Consider the following 27891-nt stretch of genomic DNA (forward strand, 5'->3'; position numbering starts at 1 on the left):
AAAGCAGAGATTTCCAGATTTAGCATGGTCTGAACAGTCCTCTCTGCCCTTTATTCTCTACAAGTCCACAGTCCAAAGTTCATTTGGTAAAAATCATGTTGTGCAGGTTGACTTGTTTATAAAAATTAAAAGGAATTTTAGCAGAATATATATCCAGACAAATATAGTGATTTATTGGGTACTATTCAGTAAAATTTGTTTACTAGGTGTGCACAAAGGAAGTGCAAGACCTTGACCAAAATGCTGGCTGGATCTAAATCATGCAGGTCTCTTTACTAAGACATGCCTGAACAGGCTGTACTCAATTCAGGACTTTACACAGACTAGAAAGGATTTCTAAAGAAGTAAATCTACTCAGTAGAATAAACTGTACTGGATACATTTTACCAATTAGCACATGCATAAAGATAGCCAGAAAACTCAAGAAATAAGCAGAAATTTCAATTTCCTTTGTTAATAAGAACCAAGGACTTCTTTGGATATTTACATAATCCTGGACATTTGGATATGTCCAGGAAGACATTTGGATATGTCTTCATCCTGGTCCTGGTCCAAAATAAACTCTCCTTCCTTTCTGCTAGATGTTTTCTGTTCTTTTCTTTCTTTTTTTTTAAAATAACTTATGGTTATTTGAATGCTTACTTTATACCAGGAACCATCCCAGAAGTTGAGGTTAACATGGTGGCAAAACAGACACGATTCTAGATGTGAAGACATAATTGGTAAAGCAGGCCAGCTGAAAGACAGCAAGGGGCGATGCTCTCTGTGGCACAAACAAGCTACATCTGAAGGCATCGATGTTCGAGATACGCCACCGAACAAGCGGGGCGGTGGACTCAGGTGGGTGCTCAGGCTGTCCGTTCGAAAACCCTCGTGTGGAGAGAAGGACACCCAGAGATGGCTTTCAGACCACCTGGACCACTCATTTCTTCCGATTACACAGGGTTATTGGGCATTCTGTCTTCTGTTGCTTAAACTTCATTCTCCTATGTACTTGTACCAACTGGATAAGATTTACTTGTATCGTAGCTCCCTTCACGTGAAGTGAATCCTTCCCGCCGCAGAAACGCAGAGGATTCTAACACGTTCTGGCTATAAACGCCCACGTAGGCGGATGGGTGGTTTAATGCATCTTCCTGAACTCAGGTGATAAAAGACCATCTTTCGGGCTGAGCGCTGCATGCGGTCCATTCCATCGAAGGCTGTTGCCTCGTTCTTCCGGCCCAGCCTCTTCCTGGGGCTCAGGGCCCACTTCCATTCCCGGTGGCTGGACCTTGCATCCATCGCCCAGGTGCGTCCCATAAATCCGTAGGTAGTCAGCAGCCGACGTCGGGAGAGGCAGGCAGCTCTCTCGGGCTGGACCAGCCCTCACTCCCGTGACCCTCGCCCTGTGGTCCAGAGTCGGCCTCAACGCTCAGACTCGGCCAGCCCGTCCCTCGGCCCGCGACTCTTCTGCGGCTCCACAACTTTCCACAGGTCGCCTATGCTTTCCGGGCTGCCTGAGCGACGACGGGGCCCTGATGGCGGGCGAGTTCGCGCCCCCCAGGCCTCCACGACCCGTCCAGCCCCGCCCCCGCCCTGCCGGAAGTGGTGGCCCTTTTCCGGCCCCCCTTCCGGTCCGCTGGCGGGCGGGTGGGCGCGAGCTGCCTAACGACCTTCTACGCTGAGTGTCTGCTGGCGGCGGCGGCGGGTGGATGGAGGCCTCGGCCCCCGGCCGGGCGCGGCGGGGCTGGCTGCGGTCCCGGGCCGTGGGCTCCCCGCTCTCCCGGGCCGCGGTGGTCCTGGTGTTCTCCGCGCTGGTGCTGCGGGCGCCCGCGTCAGGTGAGGCGGCGGAGGGCGGCTCCGGACCGCGGCTCCCTGAGGTTTTTGTGTGTCACGGGCGTCCGCTGCTGGGAAAGCCTCTATCACTGGTCCCGCTCTTGAATTTAATAGGAGGACTGGGCACACTGATGTCGTCTAGACGGGCGAGGTCATTCAGACACCCACAGCTCAAGGCTTGAGATTAAATTGGCTGTTAACAAGCCCCTTATCAGCCCCCGGGTCCTTTGCCAGCTTTCCACGACGTACGGGGCTCAGGATTTCAGTGTATTTTGAAATGAGTAGACATCCCGCCGCTTTCTCATTTCCCGTGGTCCTGGAGCTCCATCTATTGGTTTTAGCTATAAAGTACAGGAACGACTGGGAACTTAAAGTTTTGATACCCTGCTGCCGCCTTTTGTTTCCTCCTTTTGATTCAGAGATCCGAAATACTTTCTCATGCTTTCAAAATAGAGTTAAGATACCGAAGGGAGTGCTTAATTAAACGGGCGTCATTTAACTAGAAAGGTTTTGGCTGCGTTATTTTGCGTTCAAGTTTTAGACTTTTTAGAAATAAAGTATCTCCCAGAATTGAATCATAGAAAACACAAACGAGGCTTGTTTAAAATACAATTTGTGCAGAAAAGGGGCAATGAAAAAAGAAGCCCTCCAAGAATATGAATGAGGAAGGGCTGCGGAGGTAGACAGGGGTTAGGAGGAGAATGGAAAGAAATGGGGTGAAGAGACATTACAAAATATGCCAAAGTCCAAAGGTCATTCTAGTTTAAGTAGAGACTAGCCGATAGCCGTTAATTACCCCATAGGAGAAGGATGCTTCTTGACCACGGCCCGTGATCTTATGCTAGGTACGACTGTGTGTGTGTGTGTGTGTGTGTGTGTGTTGTCTTTTGATCCAAGAACAAGATCAGGCCTGAGGATATAAGAAGTAGACGAAGAACGCAGTATCTTAATATGTAAGGTATGAATAGTGAAGCAACATTTATGTAGCGTTCTCTAGTTTATACAATAGTCCCTTCAGTTCCTACAAAAACTCTAAATCTGGAATTTAGTCTCATTTTGCGGATGAGAAAACTGAAGCTCCTGGAGTTTTAAGTGACTTTCCTAAGACTAGTTAGTGGAGTTGGGATTTAAATCCAGGTTATCTGACTTTGTTTTTTTCGTTTGTTATTTTTTTGCGGTACGCGGGCCTCTCACTGTCGTGGCCTCTCCCCGTTGCGGAGCACAGGCTCCAGACGCGCAGGCTCAGCGGCCATGGCTCACGGGCCCAGCCGCTCCGCGGCATGTGGGATCTTCCCGGATCGGGGCACGAACCCGTGTCCCCTGCATCGGCAGGCGGACTCTCAACCACTGCGCCCCCAGGGAAGCCCCAGGTCATCTGATTTTGAATAGCATGCTCTTCTTTGTTCACTGCCTCCTCTCTTTTAACACCACAGAGGATTTGGGTCTAAGCTTTATTGCGTTTTTTGTGCTGCTCCTGCCCCTTGTCTGTGCACACTCCTGTGTCCATCAACATTGACTTGTTCAGCGAGAACTGAACAACATCAGAATATATCCTATTTAACAATTATTATTTAATATTTGCTATGTGCAAGGTGTAGTGCTTGACAGATGATTTTTTTCTTGATTAAATCTTTTATTTGCTTGCTGGTTTTTGCAGAGTCAAAGCATGGCTTACAGAGGCCTCCCCAGTCTGGCCCTGGCTTCCCATCCCTGTGTCCTCCAGGTTTAAGGAACATACTTTTTTCTTCCAGTTTTATTGAAGTATAAGTGACATACAGCACTGTATAATTTTAAGGTGTACAGCATAAGGATTTGATTTACATACATCATGAAGTGATTATCACAATAAGTTGAGGGAATGTCCATCATCTTATATGGGTACAAAATTAAAGAAATAGAAAAAAATTATTTTTTCCTGTGTTGAGAACTCTTAGGATTAATTCTTAACAATTCATATGTAACATACAGCAGTGTTAATTGTATTCATCATATGTTTATCATAATAATTTATATTATCATATGGTTTATTTATTTATTTATTTTTTTAATTACTATATATATATATATTTTTAAAGTTGATTTCTACATCTGTAACAGTTTTCATTTTTTGCTTCCCTATAATAATTTTTTTTTTAAAACCCACATTTGTTTATTTATTTATTTTTGGCTGTGTTGGTTCTTCATTTCTGTGCGAGGGCTTTCTCTAGTTGTGGCAAGCGGGGGTCACTCTTCATCGCGGTGCGTGGGCCTCTCACTATCGAGGCCTCTTTTGTTGCTGGAGCACAGGCTCCAGACGCGCAGGCTCAGTTGCTGTGGCTCACGGGCCCAGTCGCTCTGCGGCACGTGGGATCTTCCCAGACCAGGGCTCGAACCCGTATCCCCTGCATTAGCAGGCAGATTCTCAACCACTGCGCCACCAGGGAAGCCCTATCATATGGTTTATTACATGCCAAGTATGTACTTATCTTAATACTAGAAGTTTGTACGTTTTGGCTGCCACCTACTGAAGGGGAGAAGATATTTGCAAAGAATATATCCTGTAAGGGTTAATATCCAAAATATACAAAAAACTCATACAACTCAACATCAAAAAACAACAGTCTAGTTAAAAAATGGGCACAGGGAGTTCAGCTCGGTGCTTTGTGACCGCCTGGAGGGGTGGGATGGGGAGAGTGGGAGGGAGGGAGATGCATGAGGGAAGGGATGTGGGAACAGATGTATATGTATAACTGATTCACTTTGTTATAGAGTGGAAACTAATAAAAAAAAATGGGCAGAGGACCTGAATAGACCTTTTTCCAAGAGAAGACGTACAGATGGCCAATAGGCACGTGAAAATGATGCTCAACATCACTAATCATCAGGGAAATGCAAGTCTGAACCACAATGAGATACCATTCTCACACCTGTTAGAATAGCTATTATCAAAAAGGCAACAAATAACAAGTGCTGGAGAGGCTGTGGAGAAAAGGGAACCCTCCTGCACTATTGGTGGGAATGTAAATTGATACAGTCACCATGGAGAACAGTATGGAGGGTCCTCAAAAAAATTAAAAATAGAGCTACCATATGATCCAACAATATCACTCCTAGGATTTATCTGAAGAAAACAAAAACACTAATTAGAAAAGATATATGCATCCCTGTGTTCATTGTAGCATTATTTACAGTAGCCAAGATATGGGAGCAACCTAAGTGCCCATCAATAGAAGAATGGATAATAAAGATAATAGATACATACAGTGGACTCCTACTCAGCCATAAAAAAATAATGAAATCTTGCCATTTGTGACAACATGGATGGACCTAGAGGGTATTATGCTAAGTGAAATAAGAGAAGGACAAATGCCGCATGATTTCACTTATATATGGAATCTAAAAAACCAAACATATCAAAACATAAACAGAGTTATAGTTAGAGAACAAGCAGGTGTTTGCCAAACGGGACGGAAGAAGTAGGTGAGGGAGATTAAGCGGTACAAACTTCCAGTTGCAAAATAAATGAGTCACAAGTATGAAATGTACAGTGTGGGGAATATAGTCAATAGCAATGTAATGTCTTTGTATGATGACTTATCATAACTAGACTAACCGTGGTCATCATTTCGAAATGTATAGAAACATCAAAGCACTATGTTGTATAACAGGAACTAACAAAGTGTTGTGGGACAATTATATTTCAAAAACAAACAAACTCATGGAAAAAGAGATCAGACTTGTGGTTAGCAGAGGCGGGATTGAGGGGAATTGGATGAAGGCAGTCAAAAGATATCGATTCTCCATTAGTTGACATAAACACTGATCCTACTATTGAGCTTATAGTCAAAGAAAATTATATCTGTGCATGAAGAACTGTAATACAATGTAGAGTGAGTGTAGCTGATGATGTACTAAAAAGGTAAGAAATGAGGACAAACAAGGTTTGAGGGAGGAGGGACTTGTGATTTGGGTCTTGAAGGGTGGGGATTTGGACTTACTGAGAGTATTCTAAGTGGATGTAGAAAAAGCTGAAGGTGAGACATAATATGGAAAGCGGTGGATATGTTAATTTCATTGGAGTGTATGAAGGGAATAGAGCTGGAACAGAGATACCAGATATCAGAGGATATTGATTTATGGCTCCCCTTCAACAAACATCAAATAGACTGCGATACTGTCCTATTCGAATGTCTTGAAATTTGTAATGAGCCAGATTGTTGATTAATTCTGTTCTTTTTGTTTTTGATAGTGGGATATTTGGCTCGATTACCAAGAGGTATTCACTTGACCCAAGATTCAATGAAAATAGTGGGATCACCAAATTTTCCAGGTATTAATAAATAGATTTTCAGTAATTGTAAGAAAGTAATTGGCATTTGTTTAAATTTGATCAATCTTTTGCAAAAGGCTAGTGTTCCCCAGTTATCCTAGTTTCCTATGGCCCTTTTCCTCTATGGAAATGGATTAAAGGTGTTTCCACAGAGTTAGATTCATATAGTTTAATTCTGTTTGATGTAACTTCTTAAGTGTGCAAAAAATAATTATTTCTAAAAGCTATCTAATTAAAGTTGTCTACAGTGTTTTTGCTTGTTTTGTATAATAATTAAACCTAATATTAAATGTATGTAGTTCTTTTTTTAAAAAACAGTTTTTAAAAACATTAATTAATTAATTAATTAAATTTTGGCTTTGTTGGGTCTTCATTGCTGCACGTGGGCTTTCTCTAGTTGGGGCGAGAAGGGGCTACTCTTTGTTGTGGTGCATGGGCTTCTCATTGTGGTGGCTTCCCTTGGGGACCATGGGCTCTAGGCACACAGGCTTCAGTAGTTGTGGCACGCAGGCTCAGTAGTTGTGGCTTGCGGGCTCTAGAGCACAGGCTCAGTAGTTGTGGCGCACAGGCTTAGTTGCTCCGCGGCATGTGGGATCTTCCTGGACCAGGGATCGAACCTGTGTCCCCTGCATTGGCAGGCGGACTCCCAACCACTACGCCACCAGGGAAGTCCCCATATGCAGTTCTTATGCTAAAACTTTTAAAAAATGGGATCTGTATATCATAAAGATTTTGGGTTAATAAGATTTTGTAGTAGTAACATGAGGCATAGCATCTACAACTTTTTTTGTATATATATATATTTAATTGAGGTAAATTCACATGCTTTAAAATTCCTCCTGTAAAGTATACAATCGAGTAGTTTTTCATGTATTGACCAGGTACTGAAACCATCAGCACTATGTAATTCCATAACATTTTCATCACTCTAAAAAGAAACACCATACCCATTAAGCAATCACACTCCAGCCCCTGGAAACCACTAATCTACTTTCTGTCTCCATAAATTTGTCCATTCCGGACATTCCATATAAGTGGAATCATACACTATGTGGTGTTTTGTGTGTGGCTTCTTTCACTTTGTATGATGTTTTCAAGGTTCATTTATGTTACAGAATGTATCATTCATTTTTATGGCTGAATAATATTCCATTGAATGGATATACTACCATTGTGTATCCATCAATTGATGGATATTTAGGAAGTTTCCACTTTTTAGCTATTTTGAATAGTGCTGTTATGAACATTTCTGGACAAGTTTCTGTGTGAACATATGTTTTCAGTATACCCAGGAGTAAAATTGCTGGGATATACGGTAACTCTATGTTTAACATTTTGAGGAACTGCCAAACAATTTTTCAAAGAACCTGAACTATTGTACTTTGCCACCAGAAATTTATGAGGATTCAAATGTCCCAACATCCATATTAACATTTATTATTGTCCATCTTTTAAAATTTTAGCCATCCTAGTGTATGTGAAGTGGATTCTCATTGTGCTTTTTATTTGCATTTCCCTAATGACTAGTGATGTGGAACCTCTTTTCATGTGTTTATTGACCATTTGGATGTCTTCTTTACAGAAATGCCTGTTCAAGTCCTTTACCCAATTTTTAATTTGGCTGTCTTTTATATTACTGAGATGGAAGAGTTTTTTTTTTTTTTAATATGTTCTGGATACTAGACCCTTATCAGATGTTGGATTTGCAAATATTTTCTTCTATTCTATGGATTGTGTTTTCATTTCTTGATAGTGTTCTTTAAAGCACACATTTTAAACTTTGATAAAGTCTGATTTCTATTTTTTCTTTTGTACTGGTGCTTTAGGAGTCATGTATCAGAAGTGATTGCTTAATCAGCAGCCACAAAGTGTTACTCCTACATTTTCTTGAAAGAATTTCATAGTTTTAGTGCTTATATTTAGATCTTTGATCCATTTTGAATTAATTTTTGCACATGGTATGCAGTAGGGATCAAAATTCATTCTTTTGCATGTGGATATCCACTTGTTCCAGCATCATTTGTTTAAGAAACTTTTACTTTTCTATCGAATGTCTTGGTGCTCTTGTTGAAGAGCAGTTTGCCATAGATGTATGAGTTTTTTTTTATGGACTCTAAATTCTATTCCTTTGATATATATGTCTTTCCTTACTCTAGTACCACACTGTCTTGATTGCTGTTGCTTTATAATAAGTTTTGAAATTATCAAGTGTGAGTACTTCAAATTTGCTCTTTTTCAAGATTGTTTTGGCTATTCTGGGTCCTTTGAAATTTCGTGTTATTCTAGAATCAGCTTTGGCAATTTTTGGAATAAAAGCCCACTGGGATTTTTATAGGGATTGCATTGAATCTGTTGATCAATCTTGGGAGTATTACCACCTTAACACTCTACAGTCTTGCAATTCATAAACATGGAGTGTCTTTCCATTTATTTAGGTGTTCTTTATTTTCCTTCAATGATGTTTTACAGTTTTCAGTGTATGAGTCTTCTTGTACTACTTTTGTTAAATGTATCCCTAAATATTTTATTCTTTTTGATGCTACTGTAAATAGAATGTTTTTATCAGTTTAGTGTTTGGATTGCTCATTGCTACTGTATAGAAATACAGTTGAGATTTGCAAATGGATATTGTGTCCTTTCATCTTGCCGAATCACTTACAGCTCTAATTTTTTAAATGGGGGATGGGGGAATTATTCCTTAAAATTTCCTGTATATAATATCATGTCATCTGCAAATGGAGGTAGTTTTATTTCTTCTTTTACAATCTGCCTATTTTTCCTTGCTAGTTGCTCCAGGTAGAACCTCCAGTTCAATATTGATGTTAACAGATATCTTTGTTTTGTTCCTGACCTTGGGGGCCTGGAAAGATTTCAGTTTTTGGTATTAAGTATTATGTTAGCTGTGAATTTTTGTAGATGCCCTTTATCAGATTAAGAGAGTTCCTTCTGTTCCGAATTTGTTGAGTGATTTTATTGTGAAAGGGTATTGGATTTTGTCAAATGATTTTTCTGCGTATATTGAGAGGATCAATGGGTTTTGTCCATTATTCTATGGATATGATAAGGTATTACATTGATTGATTTTTGTATTTTGAACTAGCCCTGCATTTCTGGCATGAATCTGAGTTGATTATGATGTATAATCCTTTTTCATGTTGCTGGATTTGATTGCTAGTATTTTGAAGATTATCATGTACATATTCATAAGGAAAAGTGGTCTGTAGATTTCTCGTGTTGTCTTTGATTTTGGTTTTAGGGCAATAGTGGCTTCATAAAATGAGTTGGAGTGTGTTCCCTCCTCTTACATTTTTTTGGAAGTTTGTGAAGTATTGTTAATTCTACTTGTTTGGTAGTATTCACAAGTGAATTCAACTGGTGCTGGGCTTTTCCTTGTGGAAGTTTTTTTTTTTTTTTATTCAATCACTTTACTTGTTTTAGGTCTATTCAAACTTTCTATTTCATTATGGTTTCTGATGAGAAGTAAGCTAATTTTATTGAGGACCATATCATGTATTGAGTTGCTTCTGTCTTGCTGCTTTCAAGATTCTTTGTTTCTGGGTTTTCACAGTTGATTATGATGTACCTAAGGTGTGGATCTCTTTGAATGTATCCTGGTTTGAGTTCATTGGGCTTGCTCGATGTGTGGATTCATGTTTTTCATCAATTTTGGGAAGTTTTTTTTTTTTTTTTTTTTTTTTGCTGTACGCGGGCCTCTCACTGCTGTGGCCTCTCCCGTTGCGGAGCACAGGCTCCGGACACACAGGCTCCGCGGCCATGGCTCGCGGGCCCAGCCGCTCCGCGGCATGTGGGATCCTCCGGGATAGGGGCACGAACCCGTGTCCCCTGCATCGGCAGGCGGACTCTCAACCACTGCGCCACCAGGGAAGCCCATTTTGGGAAGTTTTTGCTATTATTCCTTCAAATATTCTTTCTGGCTCTTTCTCTCCACTCTTCCATGGGACTTTTATGCATATACTGGCATGCCTGATGGTTTCCCAAAGGTCTCTGAGTACTATTGATTTACCTTCACTTATCTTTCTATTTTTCTTTTTCTCAGATTGGATAAATCCCACATTGATGTAACGTAAAGTTTGCTGATTCTTTCTTCTGTCTGTTGAGATCTGCTATTGATTCTTTACTGTGAATTTTCATTTGTTATTGTACTTTTTAGTCCGGAATTTCTCTTTGGATCTTTTTTTATAACTTCTATCCCTTTATTGATAGTTTCTATTTGGAGAGACATCATTTTCATACTCTTTTAGTACTTTAGGCATGATGTTCTTTGATCATATTTAAAATAACTGATTTAAAGTCTTTGTCCAGTAACTCCAAAATTTGGCTTTCCTCAGGGACAGTTTCTATTGGTTGCTTTTTTTGCTGCCTATGACTATACTTTCTTGGTTTTTTGCATGACTCATATTTTTGGTTGAAAACTGGACTTCGTAGGGAATATTATGTAGTACTCTGGAAATCAGATTCTTCCCCCTTTCTAGGTATTTATGTAGTTGCTTTTTGTTGTACAGGCATACTCAGAGATACTGCAAGTTCAGTTACAGGCCATCACAATAAAGCAAGTATCACAATAAAGTAAGGCACATGAATTTTTTTGGTTTCCCAGTGCCTATAAAAGTTATGTTTACATTGTACTACAGTCTATTAAGTGTGCAATAGCATTTGGTTAAAAACCAGTGTATGTACCTTAATTAAAAAATACTTTATTGCTAAAAAGTGCTAACCATCATCTGAAACTCAGGATTGCTACAAACCATTGATGGTAAAAAATGCAAAATCTGTGAGGTACAGTAAAGTGAAGTACAGTAAAATGAGGTATTCCTATAGCATTTGTTTAGTGACTTTTCTGAACTAATTCTCTTTAAATTCTGTATTCTTTGTCATGTGTGGCCACTGAAGTCTTTGCTTAGTTAGCTTAGTTAGGCTAATGGTTCAACAGAGATTTCATTAAACACCTGAACCAGTTAGTCTCCTAATATTTTCTGAGAATCCTTGTGAGCTTGTCATGGCTTACCTTAAACATTTAGCCAGGCGGTTGACAACTCCAGCATATCCTTCACTTTCTGCTCTACAGAGGCTCAATTTCAGCCAGAGGTGAGAACTTTAAGGCCTCTCATTCTTTACTGAGCATGTCCAGTCTTGGCCACGTGGCCTACTCTGTGCATGCACATGCCCTTCTATTTTCCTAGGAACGTGTCTGAAGTTTTCAAAGCTCCCATTGACATGTCATTACACAGCTTTTCCTCTTAAGCTTTTGGTTAAGCTGATGTTTACTCCCACTGCTTCAGGCATTTACAAAGTTAAGTGGCAAGCTCTAGTTGTTTTTGATAAAGACTCTTGGGGAAAAGGCTTTTTACAGTGGGTGTGCTCCAAGTTAGGTCATGTAAAGATAGCTTTGTGCATGGTGTCTTCCAGGACACTGCCAGAAAGGTGAAATAATGACACTTCTCTGGGAAGGAGGCACTGAAGTCCATCTAACCCCATCTGCCCCTCTAGTGGCTACCAGGCTGCTGGTTCTAATACAGCAACTCAAAGCACTACACGCTCACTGTTTTTACCAGGTGTGTTTGCTAGGGCTACGGTAGAAAATTACCACGGGCCTGACAGATTAAACAACAGAAATGTGTTGTCTCACAGTCTTGGGGGATAGAAGTCCAATCATGGAGGCTTGGGTGGGTCCTTCTGAGGGCAGTAGGGCAAGGACCTGTTCCAGTTCTTCTTCCTTGGCTTGGAGATGGCCATCTTCTCCCTATATCTCTTCACACTGTTTTCCTCTGTGTTTGTCTGTGTGTCCAAATTTCCCCTTTTTATAAGGACACCAGTCATATTGGATTTGGGCCTACCCTGATGACCTCATTTTAACTTGGTTACTTCTATAAAAACTCTATCTCCAAATAAGTTCACTTTCTGGGGAACTGGGAATTAGGACTTAAACATATGATTTTAGGGAGAAGCATAATTCAGGCCATGACACCGAGATTCAGTTGTTTTTCCTGAGTACATTTTTCCTGGGTGCTGTAAGTCTTTGATTAATTTCCAGAGTTCTGAAAATGTTGATTCTAACAATATGTGCCATTTTCTTATTACCTTTATGAAGGGGATGAGTTTTGGAGTTCTTTACTCTGCCATTTTCACTGATATCACAACTTTTATCACAGCTTTTGTTTTAAAACTACAGCTTTTAAACCTAAATTATAAAACAGTTGCGTATAACTAACTTTCCTTTTTATTGGATGTGCTTAAATTTCTCCTTAAAATGAATTAACATTTCAGTTAAGAAAAACAACTGAATCTCAGTGTGATGGACTGAATCATCCTTCTCCCTAAAATCATGTTTGAGTCCTAATCCTCAGTTCCCCAGAAAGTGAACTTATTTGGAGACAGCGTCTTTATAGAAGTAATCAAGTTAAAATGAAGTCATTAAGGAAGACCCAAATCCAATATGACTGGTGTCCTTATAAAAGAGCCAGTAAGTCATGCTGAGGAATGACACGTTAATACAATAAGCATTCATTAAAAGTAGAAAAAAGAAGAAACATTTAAACTGAGGTGAGTAGGAAATAAAATAAGAGGAGAAATTAATGAAGGAGACCAGAGAATAATAATAGATTGAATGGAACCAAAAGCTGTCTTTGGAGCAATTAGGAGACAGAGTTTTGGTAATTGTTTCACAAGAGAATAATGAAAGTACAAAAATATTATGAATAAATTAAGATATGGTGAGATTTAAAAATCAGAACTTAGTATTCTGAATAATTTTATCTAATAAACTTACAGTGGATAACTCTACTAAAATATGTTTCTAAAACAGACTTAATTAAATTACTTAGTAAACTAATAATTAAATTCTCCAGATTGTTAATCAGAAATTTGTTTTGCTACTTCCTCCCTTGCCAAAAAATAAGTACCAGGCTATATAGTTTCCAAGGACAAAAACACTTTACATATTCTTTCAGAGAAAATTTATAGAAGGAAATCTGCCTAATTCATTTTATGTGGCTATTATAATCTTAGATGCCTAACTTAATAGTGCTAAACACTAAATAACAAATTTGTACTGAAATTGGAAAAACACAAAGGATAATGTAAGAAAATTATATACAGTTACATTTATGAATATAGGTGCAAGTGTCCCAGGAAAACAAATTACCAAGAATTGAGGGGAACTTTCTTAACCTAAGTAAGAGTAGCTATCTAAAAGCTACATTCAATAAACATGATGTTGTATGGCTAAAGTTTAGAGACAGTTTCTTTAAAGTTAAGGAGAATTTTGATTCTCATAGAAACAATTTTTATTTTACTGGAACACAAAAATCTTAGTATATGGTTGATTAGTGAGGTGTTGCCATGGGATTACTGAGGAGTTTCTAGAAGCTTTTCTAAAAGCTTTCTTATGAGTAAATGCAAAACAATTAAATCTTTACTGTGTTCCTTTTGTATCTCCTAGAGAATACTATTTTTGCTTGTTTAAGGAGCAGTGCTCTAAATTTTAAAGGAAAGTGGGAAGAACGCTTAATAATTAAAATCAAAGCACATATTTGTGAATTTTTTAATCACATTACAATTTTAAAATTCAGTACACTGTGTTACATCATTGTGATTAATGTATTGTTCCGTAATCTAAGCAAATTTATCTTGTCAGTTTCTTTCAGGTTTGGTGTCTTTGCAAAACAGATGAAGTATAGATATAGAGTTATCTTAATACTTTGTAATTAAAATAATTTTATGACAACAAAGTAAGTTGGTATATGAACTCTGAATAAAAAGACTAATGCATAATGCTGAGATTAAGATACACTCGCACATGCAAATAAGTGTATGTTTTTGAAAGTTAGTTATATGGAATGCAATGAAATTTAGTTCTTACCAAGCAATAGCAATAATCCAAAGAAAACGTCTGAAAACATGTAACCCAGACTACAAAAATGTAAGCCATTATAGATCATGAATGAACATAAAATATTATTGGAACATTTTAATATTTATTTTCAGTGAAAGTATATGTTATGCTCCATCAAAAGAGTCCACACGTGTTATGTGTAACCCAACGACTGCAGAATTCTGAACTCATAGACCCATCATTCCAGTGGCATGGACCTAAAGGAAAAATCATTTCAGGTGGGCTTCTGTTTCAGTTGTTATCATTAAAAATGATATGTATGAAATGTACTCAGAGCAAAAAGAATATTTGTATCTCATATACATTTATGTATTAGCTCACTTCTTTTTCTTGTCATTTCTTTTTGGAGTTAGAATGTAACAATGTAGATGGCATGACCATTTTTTCCAGATCTTAATTTGAGATAGAGACACACTGGATGATTAAACTGGAGAATTCTCTAAGCATCCATATTTCAAAAATTTTTCCTTTTTTATTGTAAAATTCATAAAATCATTTTGGTTACCTCAGTTAGACTTTTTTTTGTTTGTTTGTTTGTTTTTTGCGGTACGCGGGCCTCTCACTGTTGTGGCTTCTCCCGTTGCGGAGCACAGGCTCCGGATGCGCAGGCTCAGCGGCCATGGCTCACGGGCCCAGCCGCTCCGCGTCATGTGGGATCCTCCCAGACCAGGGCACGAACCCGCGTCCCCTGCATCGGCAGGCGGACTCTCAACCACTGCGCCACCAGGGAAGCCCTCAGTTAGACTTTTGTTAGCAAAGTATGTATGAAGAAGAAAATATGATTCTGGCTTTTGTTAAAAACACAAATGAGCACTTTGAGCTCTAGGTTTAAAACTCTGGTTTTGTTTGTTTTATACAGCCCCACATAGGAACAACTTGAGACTTTATTCGTAGTTATGATTTTATATTTTTTATCTTATATTTCACTCTGATTAAAATCCTGACCAGACAGTATGGATTATATTTGAATTTAACCTAAGTATTAATATACATTTTGAAAAAACTGACTAAATTTAACATTCAGTATTTTAGTATGAAAAACATGCTCTTAAATATACCGCATGGTTTGGCGGTAGCTGTGTAATAATATGTTACTGATGCTGTGCTTACAAAAGAGAAAGTTTAGTACTCGGGCACTCATCCAGAGGAGAAGATGGACTTGAGATACATCTGAATAGTAGCCTTACAGTTTTCAGAGTTTTGAGAAAACAAGGTCTTATTCTCATGAAGGTACGTTTTTCCATATAGAGATTACTATTCGTATGATTGATTTGATCAACATTTTCTCCATTCAACTTCTTCTTTTGTTATTTTGAAATGCCCATCTTACTTGTATTCTGATATCTCATTTGCTAAAAGCTGATTTGTTTTTGCAGTGTAGTTAAAAAAATATCAATTAGCTTAGCTGTTTTTGTTTTCAGCCTTGCTGAAAATTCAGATAGTGAATTTTCATCCTAAATATCTGTTCAAGGAAGTACCTTTTGCATACCTTCTGTGGAAGTTTTTTCTTTATTGCTCTATTCACCATGTTTTCTTTCTCTCTCTTTTCCTTCCCTCCCTCCCTTCCTCCCTCCTTCCCTCCGTTCCTTCCTTCCTTTCTTCTCCTTTTTCTCCCTTATTGGTGTTTTGAGATAGTGCTTGTGGATGAAAACCTACAAGTTTATTTTTTAGACCTGGATGGAGGAAAGCAGTATATTCATACAAAGACTTGCTGAAGAAACATTCATAAGAAATATTTTTTAATATGTTTTAATTCATATTTTATATAGTTGAACAATCTGTTGTACATTGCTATAATATTTATGTTGATTCTGAAATAGCTCAAGGTTTAAAGAGTTACTTCACTCTTTAAGTTAGGTGGTGTGTTTCCAAAGTGAATTACTCGGCTCTAGGGGAGTGACTACCTGGTGGCTGCCATTGTGCCCAGCTTTGCAGGAGGTACACAGAGCAGCGTGACCTCTGCCTGGCTGTAGTACTAGAGTGTAGGAGGGGGTGAGCAGAGGTCAGGGACAGAGGTCCTGAGAGGCTAGGCAGTTAATATAAATCAGCGAAGAGGGCCAGGAGTAAAGGTATCCAATATTGAAAATAAAATCAAATATATTTGTTATTAAAACTCTGTGAGTTCAAAAATAGAAGCATTGAAGTATTGATTTGTTGTGTTGTAATTTGTTACTCCTTTGATTTGAAAATTAAGATGTGAAACATGCTCTTCTCTGAGATGCCAGGCCAGGTCTTGCAGCTTGTATTGCAAAGTATAATATGTAAGTGAATTTTGAATCCTTTAACTAGCAGTGACATTTTATATTACTCACTTTCATAATGGAAAACAGATGTTCAAAAACGTAATTGTTTCCAGGTAGGATAAAATCATGTAGATGCAATGGTTTTGTGTTTATAAAGACTATTCTCAGAAAATCCTGGTATTCTGACATCATGATTACCGTTGTGTTTTCAGTGCAGTGTCACATCATAGTTCACTGTCTGTCAGCTTTAAAGCTCAGTACTGTCACTGTACTTGCAGAGAGACGTGGAAAATGTCTAATTTTATTAAAGCTTGAAAAACAGAGAAGCTTTTTGGACTCTAGGTTAAACTACACTGTACTTTTGTTATTTTTTATGGATATTCCAAAGATAGTTCCCCTACAGTTGAACCAAAGAAACATGTAGTTACGTACTTGTGCCTCCCTTTGGAGAGAAGCATCCAGGTTGTTTAGATGGTTGTACAGTGTGGAGGCCAAGTCTTAGACTTGCTAGAAGTCTTAGACTTGCCAGGCTCTCTTCCTCTCACCCCCAATGCCGCCCTCTTCTTTCTGTCTCTCTTCCAACATTTTTGGTTTACAAAGGTAAAGCATTTATTGCAGCAAGCCCTGTACCTCTTATTTCAACCCGAATACCATTCTGATGAATTAACTCTTTTTGGTGTGTGGACTTTCCCACTTTTTTAAATGTTCACACAAACCTGTATAAGTGCACACATACACACACACACACGTTGAGCTTTACCCTGTAACTGCATCCTTATTATGGTTTTTAAAAAAAATGAGATCATAGATTACATCTTACTCTACCTTAATATTTTTATTATGAAGCATCTGATAAATACAAATCTGTATAACAGATATGTAAGTTATGAAGCGTAATAAAACAGACATCCTTGAGCTTGCTATAGAAGCCAAGACATACCATTATCATGACTGTTGAACCTTCTAACGTTGAAAAATCCCATTCTTCTGTTCCCAACCCCTCTTAGGTGAACATTATCCTGAACTTTTACAATATTATTCCTTAGCTTTTCTTTATGCATTTACAATGTGTATGAATACACACGCACAAATACATACATATATCTATGTACGTGTGTATTCATACATGTAGTAGATGCACATATTTAAATATATATAAATATAGATATACGTGTATGGATATATTCTGCAAGCATATTTATTTATTTATTTATTTATTTTTATTTTTTTTGCGGTATGCGGGCCTCTCACTGTCGTGGCCTCCCCCGTTGCGGAGCACAGGCTCCGGACGCGCAGGCTCCGGACGCGCAGGCTCAGCGGCCATGGCTCACGGGCCCAGCCGCTCCGCGGCATATGGGATCCTCCCAGACCGGGGCACGAACCCCTATCCCCTGCATCGGCAGACGGACTCTCAACCACTTGCGCCACCAGGGAGGCCCATCTGCAAGCATATTTTTACTTTAGTGTTTTTATTCTGAATTTTATAAAAATAATCAACACGTATACTTTTATCAAGTAGCAGATTCTGTTCTAAGCAATTTACATATACTAATCATTTAAGTTTCACAACAGCTCTTTGCAGTAAATACATTTTCTCCCTTTTATATGTGGAAGACAGAGGCATTGAGAGAACAAGGTACTTTCCTGAAGTCAAGTGCCTTTGAAGTCTGGCTTCAGAGTTCACAGATAATAATCTAAATGAGGTAGGACTAGGGTTTTCCCTTCTCACCATTTTGTGACTTTTTGTAATTTGTGTCTTTCAAGGAATTTGTCCAACTTAGATTTTTTTCAACTTGTCGAATTTATGTGCATAGTTTGTGATATTTTCTTGCTATCTTTTTGATATTTCCAGGATCTCTATGATATGGTATTGGATGTGTCTTTTCTCTTTCATTTTGGTCTCTCTGGCTACAGGGTTAACAATTTTATCAGTCATTTCAAGGGACCAGCTTTTGAGTTATTTTTCTCTGGTATTTTTCTGTTTTCAGTTGCATTGATTTCTGACTATTATTTCCTTTCTGCTTGCTTTGGGTAAAGTTTGCTTATCTTTTTCTTTTGCTGGTTGTAGAATTCTGGGTTGGCAGTTTTTTTCTTTCAACATTCCAAAGATGGCATTCTGTATTCTTTTTGCTTGTATAGTTTCTCTTGAGAAGGCTGCTATAAAATAGTCCTTATCCTTCTGTAGGCAGTGTGCCATATTTTTCTGATTAATTTCAAGATTTTTTATTTCCGTTTCACTTTCAGTGATTTGAATACTAAATGCATTTTTTTTTTTGGTTATTTGTATTATTCTGCTTGGTGTTCTATAAGCTTCTTGGATCTGTAGTTTTGGTTTGTCATTAATTTTTGAAAATTGTCAGCCATTATATCTTCCAATATTTCTTCTGCTTCATCCTGTCTCTCTGCTCCTTCTGAGATTTCTATCACCCTTATGTAACTGTTTGAAATTGTTCCATAGCTCTTGGATTCATTCTTCTTGGTGTTGTGTTGCTCTTGTTGTTTTTGTTGCTTTTTCTCTTTGGGTAAATTTCTTTTGATTTATCTTCAAGTCATTGATTCTTTTCTTAGCTGTGTCAAGCCTCTTTATGAGCTCATTGAAGGAAGATTTCATCTCTGTTACTGTGTTCTTTTTTTACTTTTTTGGTTTGGTTTTAGTTCTAACATTTCCATTTGATTTTTTCTTATGGTTTCAGACTCTGCTGAAATCACCTATCTGGTCTTGTGTGCTTTCTACATTTTCCGTTAAATTATTTAATACATTATTCATCGTTATTTTAAACTAACTGTCTGATACTTCTGACATCTGTGTCATTGCTTGGTATTTTGGAAATGTGCCATTTCTTACCCTCCTGTATGCTTCTTAATTTTTTAAGAACATCTCGAATAAGATAGTAAATATTGAGATAATTATTTTTATATTTGAGATGAACACTTTTTAAAATATTATTAAGCCTTTAATATTGGGAGTTTGTGTTAAACTAGTCAGGAATTGTCTGGCTTTGATATTGGTTATTGCTGTGGTTACTGAAAACTTATTTTTCTCCATTGTCTCGTCTTTGGCTTTGGTTTCTCCTTTTTTTGCTTTCTCTAGAGAGAATCTTTCTTGCAGCTCTCCTAGCTTGATTTCACTGCATTTTCGCTAGACTCTTATTAGTGATGGGCAGTTGGGAGAGAGGGGCAGTCTCTAGTGTTCTGATTCAGCATTAGTCTCTGGCAGGTGTGGTGTCACTGGATCTTGTGGGTGTGGCCTTTAGAAGTTCTTCAGCCTGTCTGCCGGCTTTAGTGTTGGCCTAGTACTTCTTGCTGACTTCCTCAAGAATGGATTTTTTTCCTTCCTGTTTCCTTCCCGAGTGGTAACAGGTTTCCACAGTGCCCTCAGTGACCATTTTTGTTTCTTCTCCCTTGTAGGTTAAAGCATTGCTCCTCACCAGGAGGTAGGGGAAATGGGCAAGGGTGGAGTTTTGGCAGGGATGCCGGCCCCCTCCTCTAGCCAGTACCCTGTGGGAATCTTGCTCAGGGTTCCCCTGATCTTCCTTTGAACACCTAAAGGTTTTCATGAAGATAAAGCCTGTAAGAGGGTGCAACTGCCTCTGCACTCCCCCTGCCCCCATCCGTGGTCCTCGGAGGCTTCACATGCTCACCCTGGACAACACTTGGCTTTTAGCAGTTTACTGAAAACTTTTAGCCAGATGTTCCCAGACCATTGAAGCAAATGCTTCGGTCTAGGTTCTAGCCGCAGGCCCTGTTCATTCCTGGTGTTCAGGGTTCCTGGTTGCCCTGCCTGCCTCATTTGTTTGATGGGTTCAAGAAAATTTGTTGGTTGACAGTCTGTCTGTCTTTTTCCTTATTGTTGTATGATGTTGTTGCTCTTATAGTCACTCTCCATATCTGAGCAGAAACCAAAAGTATCAACCTGTTTTTAAAAATAAGTTGTAATGAAATGGTGCTTAAATTTTGCCATATCATTTTAGAGCTCTAAGGCATGTGCTTCTAGAAGTCTAATCCAGCTCTGAATTTTTAGATGATCAAGCTGAGTTCTAGAGAAAGAAGTCCTGACTTCAGTTTAATTATTGATTGACTGTCTGCTGTTGTCTGAGTTCTTATAGTGATATAGTATATAGTGATATGCCTTGGCATCCTGAAATTCCCATTTAAACTTAGTTTTGTAAAAGTCTGTTTCTTAAGTGGTATTTGTTAAGTGGGTTCTTCTCTTGGCTATGCAGTCATCTGGGTATCTTTTCAAAGTGTGCTACTTTTAAATTTTTTTAAATAAGAAGGTAGCCAGGGAGTGTTTTCTTACAAATTATATGATACTCGATTTTCTGGCTGTCATGATATTTAACATTGTAGTAGGCATTCAAATATATATTAATATACTTATTAATCCTTCTGGTTTGCGAAATTTTATTTCAAATTTTTTCCAGGGAATGCATAGCTTCATTGCTGACATGATATTCTAAAATTTCTTTACAATGTGTGCGCACCTTTTATCATATTACTATGATGTATCTGTTTGTGTCTGCTGAAATATATGTATAGCAAACACTTGAAACCTCTTAATCTGTTCTAAAAAAAGAGACATGTTATGATAAATATATACTCTTACATCAAAAGATATTCATGAAGAAATAGGCAGTACAATAGAAATGTATTCTAAATTTATATCACATTTTTCAGCTTCATCCAGGATATAGAAATGGGAGTTCTCAAGGCATAATGCTCTATGTAAATACCTTGAGGGTGGGTATATCCATCTATTCATTTCTCCTTCAGTATCCGAAACAGGGCTTTGCATGTGCTAGAAACTCAACAAATTGTTAGTGAAAAAATTAATAATGAAAATTTCTTCACTAAGAACATTCATCTTTTGTCTTATTTTGAAGCAATGAATTTCTTCAAAATAAATTTCAACTTGACAGTTATAGGCAATAAATTATTTTCTTAAAATAGAAAAAGATAAGTATTTATTAAGATAATATTTTCAATTCTAATGAATAGTTTATTAAATTGTTGAGTGAGTTTTAGTATCTAATAATTTTTTCTAGTGCAAACCCGTGGTTATGAACGTTGAGAGTAACCATTTTTAATTGCTTAATGATTTATAGCTTTTTCAAGTACTTTAACATTCCTTGTATTTGTTATTCAAAAACAATTCTATGAGATATATTATCATATATTATGATTCTTTGTTGTGCAAATGAAGGAGCTAGACTTCAGAAAGATTAAGTGATTATCCCCAGTTACACAGTTTATGAGAAAGAAAGGCACACCTCAAAGCCAAGTTCTAACCCTCTAAATCAGACTTCTTTCCCATTACACAACATGGCTCTCTCCCCGTGTGGTACTTAAGTGATGCTGAAGTGACAAGGGACCTTACGTCCAAGTTCTGACTCCCAGCACTGCAGTTCTGATTGTGCGACTTCGGGTGTCAAGTGATCCAGTCTCCTGTTTTCTTTCTCCTGCAACCCTCACGGTTGTAATCCAAATTTTGCCAAGTGCCTTGTGTAATGACAACAGATGCCTAGGTGTTCGTGATTATATTGAGTTAGCCTTTGTTCTGGACACACTGTTTATCCCTTTCATGTACATTTTTTTATGCTTAATGAGAGCATAACTCATCAGTAAAGTATTTATATGCATATATACAAATATAATTACTTGATAGTATGTATAAGTATGTACTATATTATATGTATATGAGTACTGACGATGCCACCTCAGAGCGACAAGCAGGTCAGGAGCACATCATGTATGTGTGATTGTTAGTCTCTTACCACTTAGGCAGCCACACGCTTGATGAACTCTGGTTAGTGAACTTCTGACACTAAGTTCATGCTGGCACCCACTGTCAAGAACCACCAGACACAATGACTTTGTCCCCGACTCCTTCAATGATTCTGTAGGTAAATTTGGATGCTTTTTCTCTGTTAAGAAAATATTTCGTTATTTTATCTCAATCTCATGTAATTTAAGCTACTGATCACTGTATCTTATTCCTCTATTAGGAAACAGCAGTGCCCAAGTGACCTCCACAGGAAGCCTTGTATTCCAGAACTTCGAGGAGAGCATGAGTGGGGTTTACACGTGTTTTCTGGAGTATAAACCTACTGTGGAAGAAGTCGTTAAAAATCTCCAACTGAAATATGTTGTATATGGTAAGAAGGGATTTTGGTTGTATTTTAACGTTTCTTAATGTTTTCAAATATTTACATATTTTAACAGGTTTGTTTTAAAGGGATTTTGTTATGTTTAGTCTCTCTTAATTAAAGAAAAATTTCTGCCTGCCTGTATTTTGTGAAGTGCTTTGTAAGGGGTTAGGGGTAAGGGAAGATCATTTTTCTTCAGGGGAATGTTGACATACATGTACAGATAAACTTAAGACAGTGCATAAAAACAGGGTGGTATGGAAATCGTGTTTTCAGAGAATAAACATGATATTGTACTCTGTACTGCTTTTAAATTCCGAGTATCCTCATGAACAGGAGCATGGATTGCCACTGTATTACAACCCCTTTCCAAAAGTAGCTTGATCTGTTGAGGTCTGAGACTGGAGAGGTGAGTCGGTCATTGAGTGGCCAGGAGAACAGCCTGAGTGAAAATTCCATCTCATGGCTGGGACCCACGCATGGAGACAGTCAGGGTCCTCAAGGCTGTCCTTGTCTCACCTCCAGAGCTTCTGAATATGTTACCCTACAGTAGCAGGTTTTGCAGGCGTAATTAAGATCTTGAGAAGGGGAGACTCTCCTGAATTACTAGCGTGGGCCCAGTGCAGTCACAGGGGTCCTTAAAGAGGAAGGCAGGACAGCCAAAGGCAGATAAAGGAGACGTGGCAGCGAAAGGAGAGGGTGGGGTAGGCGCCACAAGCCAAGGAGGTGGCAGGTCTCTGGAGCCTGGCACTTCCAAAGCGAACGTACCTTGATTCCAGCTTTGCAACACTCACTTTGGACGTCTGATCTCCACAACTGTGAGATAATACATTTGTGTTATTTTAAGCCACGAGGTTTGTGGCTTAAGAAGTTAATATACCACTGGAAGCAATAGGAAGCTCATGCAGCATTGTTTTCACAGCTGGGATGCAGAACAAATGACAGAATTATTAATGGTTTACTGATCATTTTTATACACTAAAAAACGGTGCTCCATATACCCAAAGAAAGACGTAATTTTCATGAGAAAGTATATTAACTTTGTTAGGCAAATAATTTGTTTAAACTTTGTAATCAGTCACACTTCATTTTTGTTACGTAGTTTTTCCTGTAATATATGATATGTGTTATTTAGTATAGTTTATATAGTTTATAACAAATATACTTTGAAATCTCTCATAGGGGTATATTCACATAAGCTAACAAGTGTAACAGTGCCTAAAATGAATGCTGGTTTATAGTAATGAAAATGATAGCTAATATTCACCAAGCATTTATGCTGTGTTTTTACGTGTAGTTATAATAATAACAGCAAAACACATATATTGCTTATTTTTGCAAGGCTTTTTTTTGAAGTGCTTTATTTATATTCAACTTATTTAATTCTCACAACAAACCCGTACAGTAGGTACTGCAATTTTCGTTAGAATGTGGTTTGAATCTAGGGACTTGAATCTAGGGATTCTCATTCTAGAGTCAGTATTTTTATCTCTCTTGATGTCCTACTGTGCCTCACTGTTATACCAGTGGCAGCAGGATGACACATCATTTAATAAACTGATTTTGGAGACCTGCTATTTTTGTGCTTAGAAAAGTCATGCAAGTCATTCTGTTTCACTCTAAGGATCCACTTTAGTCTTTCCAGTGCCACATGGTATTCCAGGTTGTGCTTGCACATTCCTCAGTTGATGATCGTTCCGCGTGTTTCGGACTTTCCCTGCCTCAAACAGCAGTGCGTGGAGCCTTGAAAGAAGTCCTTCAGTCTGTTCCTCCCTGAGTCCCTCTGTGCGTGTCTCTGTGTAGGAGTCCCTCGCTCATCGATCTGTGTGTAAACACACACACACACACACTAGTATTCTTGTATTATAGATGTTAAATTGTTAGTATTCTGCTGAGGTGATTCTGTAAGGTAATATCTTCTACAGGGTTTTCACAGTGTTAGTTGCCCTGCAAAGAGTGTACAGTTTGTATCCCCACCACAGTACACGAGAACCTCATTACCTAAAATGCCCTTAGTATACTGCATCTTGAATTATTGCCAATGTAATAGGTTAATAATGGTATTTCATGGCTTCAGTGTTTATTTTTTGGTCATTGATGAGGTTTTTTGAGTTTTGCTATTTGCGTGGGCTGTGAACAAAAGTTTTGCTTTTGTTGCTTTTACTTTTGGTGTTGGATTAAAAAATTTATCTCTAAGACAGTAAGTCAAAGAGCTTACTGCCTGTGTTTTCTGCTAGAAGTTTTATGGTTTCGGGTCTTACATTCAAGTCTTTAATCAATTTTGAGTTGATTTTTGTGCATGATGTAAGACAGTGGTTACATTCTTTTGAATGTGGCTGGCCAGTTTTCCCAACACCATTTACTGAAGAGACTGTCTATTCCCCATTGTATATTTTTGGCTCCTTTGTTGTAAATTAATTGACCATATATGTATGGGTTTATTTCTGGGCTCTCTGTATGTTACGTTGATCTGTGTGTCTGGTTGTATGCCAATACCACATTGTGTTAATTACTGTAGCTTTGTAATATAGCTTGAAATCAGGGAGCATGATGCCTCCAGCTTTGTTCTTTTTTCTCAAGATTGCTTTGGCTATTTGTGGTCTTTTGTGGTTCCATACAAATTTCTGAGAGTTTTATTTCTGTGAAAAATGCCATTGGAATTTTGATAGTGATTGCATTGGAGCTGTAGATTGCTTTGTGTAGTATTTAGCATTTTAACAATATTAATTCTTCCAATCCATGAGCACAGAATATCTTTCCATTTATTTGTTTCTTCTTCAATTTCTTTTCTTAATGTCTTATAGCTTCCAGTACTTTTACAGAACCAGAGTTTTTAATTCAATGAAGTCTGATTTATCAAATTTGCTTATTAGTCATGCTTTTGTTGTCAAGTCAAAGAATTCTTTGCCTCCGCATGCCGCGGAGTGGCTGGGCCCGTGAGCCATGGCCGCTGAGCCTGCGCGTCCGGAGCCTGTGCTCTGCAACGGGAGAGGCCACAGCAGTGAGAGGCCCACGTACTGCAAAAAAAAAAAAAAAAGAAGAATTCTTTGCCTAGCCATAGGCAAAGATTTTCTCCGTTTTTTGTGATAGTTTTACTTAACATGATGCAATATCAGTTAATTTTTGTGTAAGGTGTGAGGTTTAATAATTTTCATTAGGATTTCCAATTACTCCAGCATGATTTCTTGAAGTGTTTTTGTACCTTTGTCAACAGTAAGTTGAGAATATTTGTGTGGGTCTATTTCTGGGTTTTCTAATTTCTTCCATTGATCTATGGGGTTTGTTCCCCTGCCAGTGCCACTGTGTGGATCACTGTAACTATGTAGAAACCCTCAGTACCAGGTAGAGTGATTCCTTCCACTATTCTTTATCAAAATGTTTTTCTTTTTTTTTTTTTTTTTCTTTTTGCGGTATGCGGGCCTCTCACTGTTGTGGCCTCTCCCGTTGCGGAGCACAGGCTCCGGACGCGCAGGCCCAGCGGCCATGGCTCACGGGCCCAGCCGCTCCGCGGCATATGGGATCCTCCCAGACCGGGGCACGAACCCGTATCCCCTGCATCGGCAGGCAGACTCTTAACCACTGCGCCACCAGGGAGGCCCAAAATGTTTTTCTTTTTTAGGGCACACCCCTTTCCTTATATATTTTAGAATAATCCTATATGTATCTACAGTGTATGCTGCTGGAATTTTGATGGGAATTGCATTCAATCTATAGATGAATTTGGGGGATGTTTGCGATCTCTCTCTGTCTTTTTTTTTTGGCCATGCCGTGAGGCATGTGAGATCTTAGTTCCCTGACCAGGGATCGAACCTGTGCCCCCTGCAGTGGGAGCGCTAACCACTGGACTGCCAGGGAATTCCCTCTTTCATCTCTATATACATGCTTTCTTAAGTGTATACCTAAGTATGTTATTTTGGGCTTTTTTTGCACAACTGTAAATGATGTTAGATTTCAAATTTTGGATTCCACAGGTTTATTGCTAATATATAGAAAAACGATTTATAAAAAATAAGAAAAAACACTTTATTGGCTCATCCATAAGAAGCAACTCCTCATTTATTCAAGTTTTATCATGAGATTGCAGCAATTCAGTCACATATTCAAGTTCAACTTATAATTCTGTGAAAATACCGAAATATGATACAAAGACACAAAGTGAGCAAATGCTGAAGAAAAAAATGGCACTGACAGACTTGCTTAATGCAGTGTTGCCACAAACCTTCAATTTGTAAGAAATTCAATATCTGCTAAGCACAATAATGTGGAGCACAACAAAATGATACATACTGTAAAAAAAAGTGGTTTATTATTTATGTCGATCTAGAATTTTTAAAAAATGTTTGTAGATTCTTTGTGAGACTGTCATGTCATATGCACATAGGGACAGTTTTGTTTCTTTTCAATCATATGCCTCTTATTTTTCTTTTTTTTTTGGGGACACTAGGGCTTCTGGTACTGTGTTGAATAAGAATGGTGAGAGCAGATATCCTTGCCTTCTTTGTAATATTAGGGGGACTCATCCAGTCTTTTACTATTAAATGTGGTGTTAGATTGGTTTTTACATAGATGCCTTTTATTAGGTTGAGGAAGTTTCCTTCCATTCCAAGTTTGTTGATTTTTAATTTTTTAATGTTAAAGGATGTTGGATTTTGTCAAGTGTTTCTTCTGCATTAATTGAGATAATCATGTATTTTTTATTTTGTGTTTTATTGATATGGTATATTGCATTCATTGATTTTCAAGTGTTGAACCAAGCTTGGTTCCTGGGATAAAATCCCACTAGGTCATGATGTATAATGCTTTCTGTATACTGATAGATTCATTTTGCTGGAATGTTGTTGAGAATTTTTGCATCTATATTTATATGAGGTATTGGTCTGTAGTTCTGTTTTCTTGTGATATCATTTTTATCTGGTTTTGCTTTCATGATAATACTGAGTATGACTTGGGAATTTTTTCTTTCTCTTCTGACTTTGGAAGAGTGCATTAAGAATTGTTAATATTTCTTTAAATGTTTGGTAGAATTCATGAGTGAAAACATCTGAGCTTGGGTTTTTCTTCCTGGATAGTTGTTTTTTCTGATTACTAATTTAATCTCTTTGCTTGGTATAGCTCTATTCATATAGTCTATTTTTTCTTGAGTCAGTTTCAGTAGTGTATGTCTTTTAGAGATTTTTCTATTTCATCTAAGTTATCTAATTTATTGGCATACAGGTTTTTATAGTATCCCTTTGTAATTCTTTTTATTTCTGTAAGGTCGGTAATTCTGCCTCCTTTTTTATTGATGATTTTGTTAATTTGAGTCCTCTCTTTTTTTCTTGGTCACTCTAGCTAAAGATTTATAAATTTTGTTGATATCTTCAAATAACTATGTTTTTGTTTCATTGATTCTATTGTTTTTCTATTTTCTATGTCATTTATCTCTGCTCTAATTTTTTTTTTTTTTTTTTGCGGTACACGGGC

The 27891-nt window shown here is 38.0% G+C and overlaps 1 protein-coding gene across 1 annotated transcript in view; it reads left to right on the plus strand.

The window, feature by feature from the left end:
• The first annotated feature begins 1694 nt into the window (after nt 1-1694).
• ZPBP (zona pellucida binding protein) overlaps nt 1695-27891 on the plus strand; it is an 87584-nt gene continuing 61387 nt past the window's right edge. Inside the window, exons 1-4 of the mRNA XM_060108625.1 lie at nt 1695-1821; nt 6047-6127; nt 14132-14257; nt 22288-22437. Of these exons, the coding sequence (XP_059964608.1) occupies nt 1695-1821; nt 6047-6127; nt 14132-14257; nt 22288-22437 (484 nt within the window). The remainder of the gene's footprint in view (nt 1822-6046; nt 6128-14131; nt 14258-22287; nt 22438-27891) is intronic.

Source organism: Mesoplodon densirostris, chromosome 9 (genome assembly GCF_025265405.1).
Source record: "Mesoplodon densirostris isolate mMesDen1 chromosome 9, mMesDen1 primary haplotype, whole genome shotgun sequence".
Classification (NCBI taxonomy): Eukaryota; Metazoa; Chordata; class Mammalia; order Artiodactyla; family Ziphiidae; genus Mesoplodon; species Mesoplodon densirostris.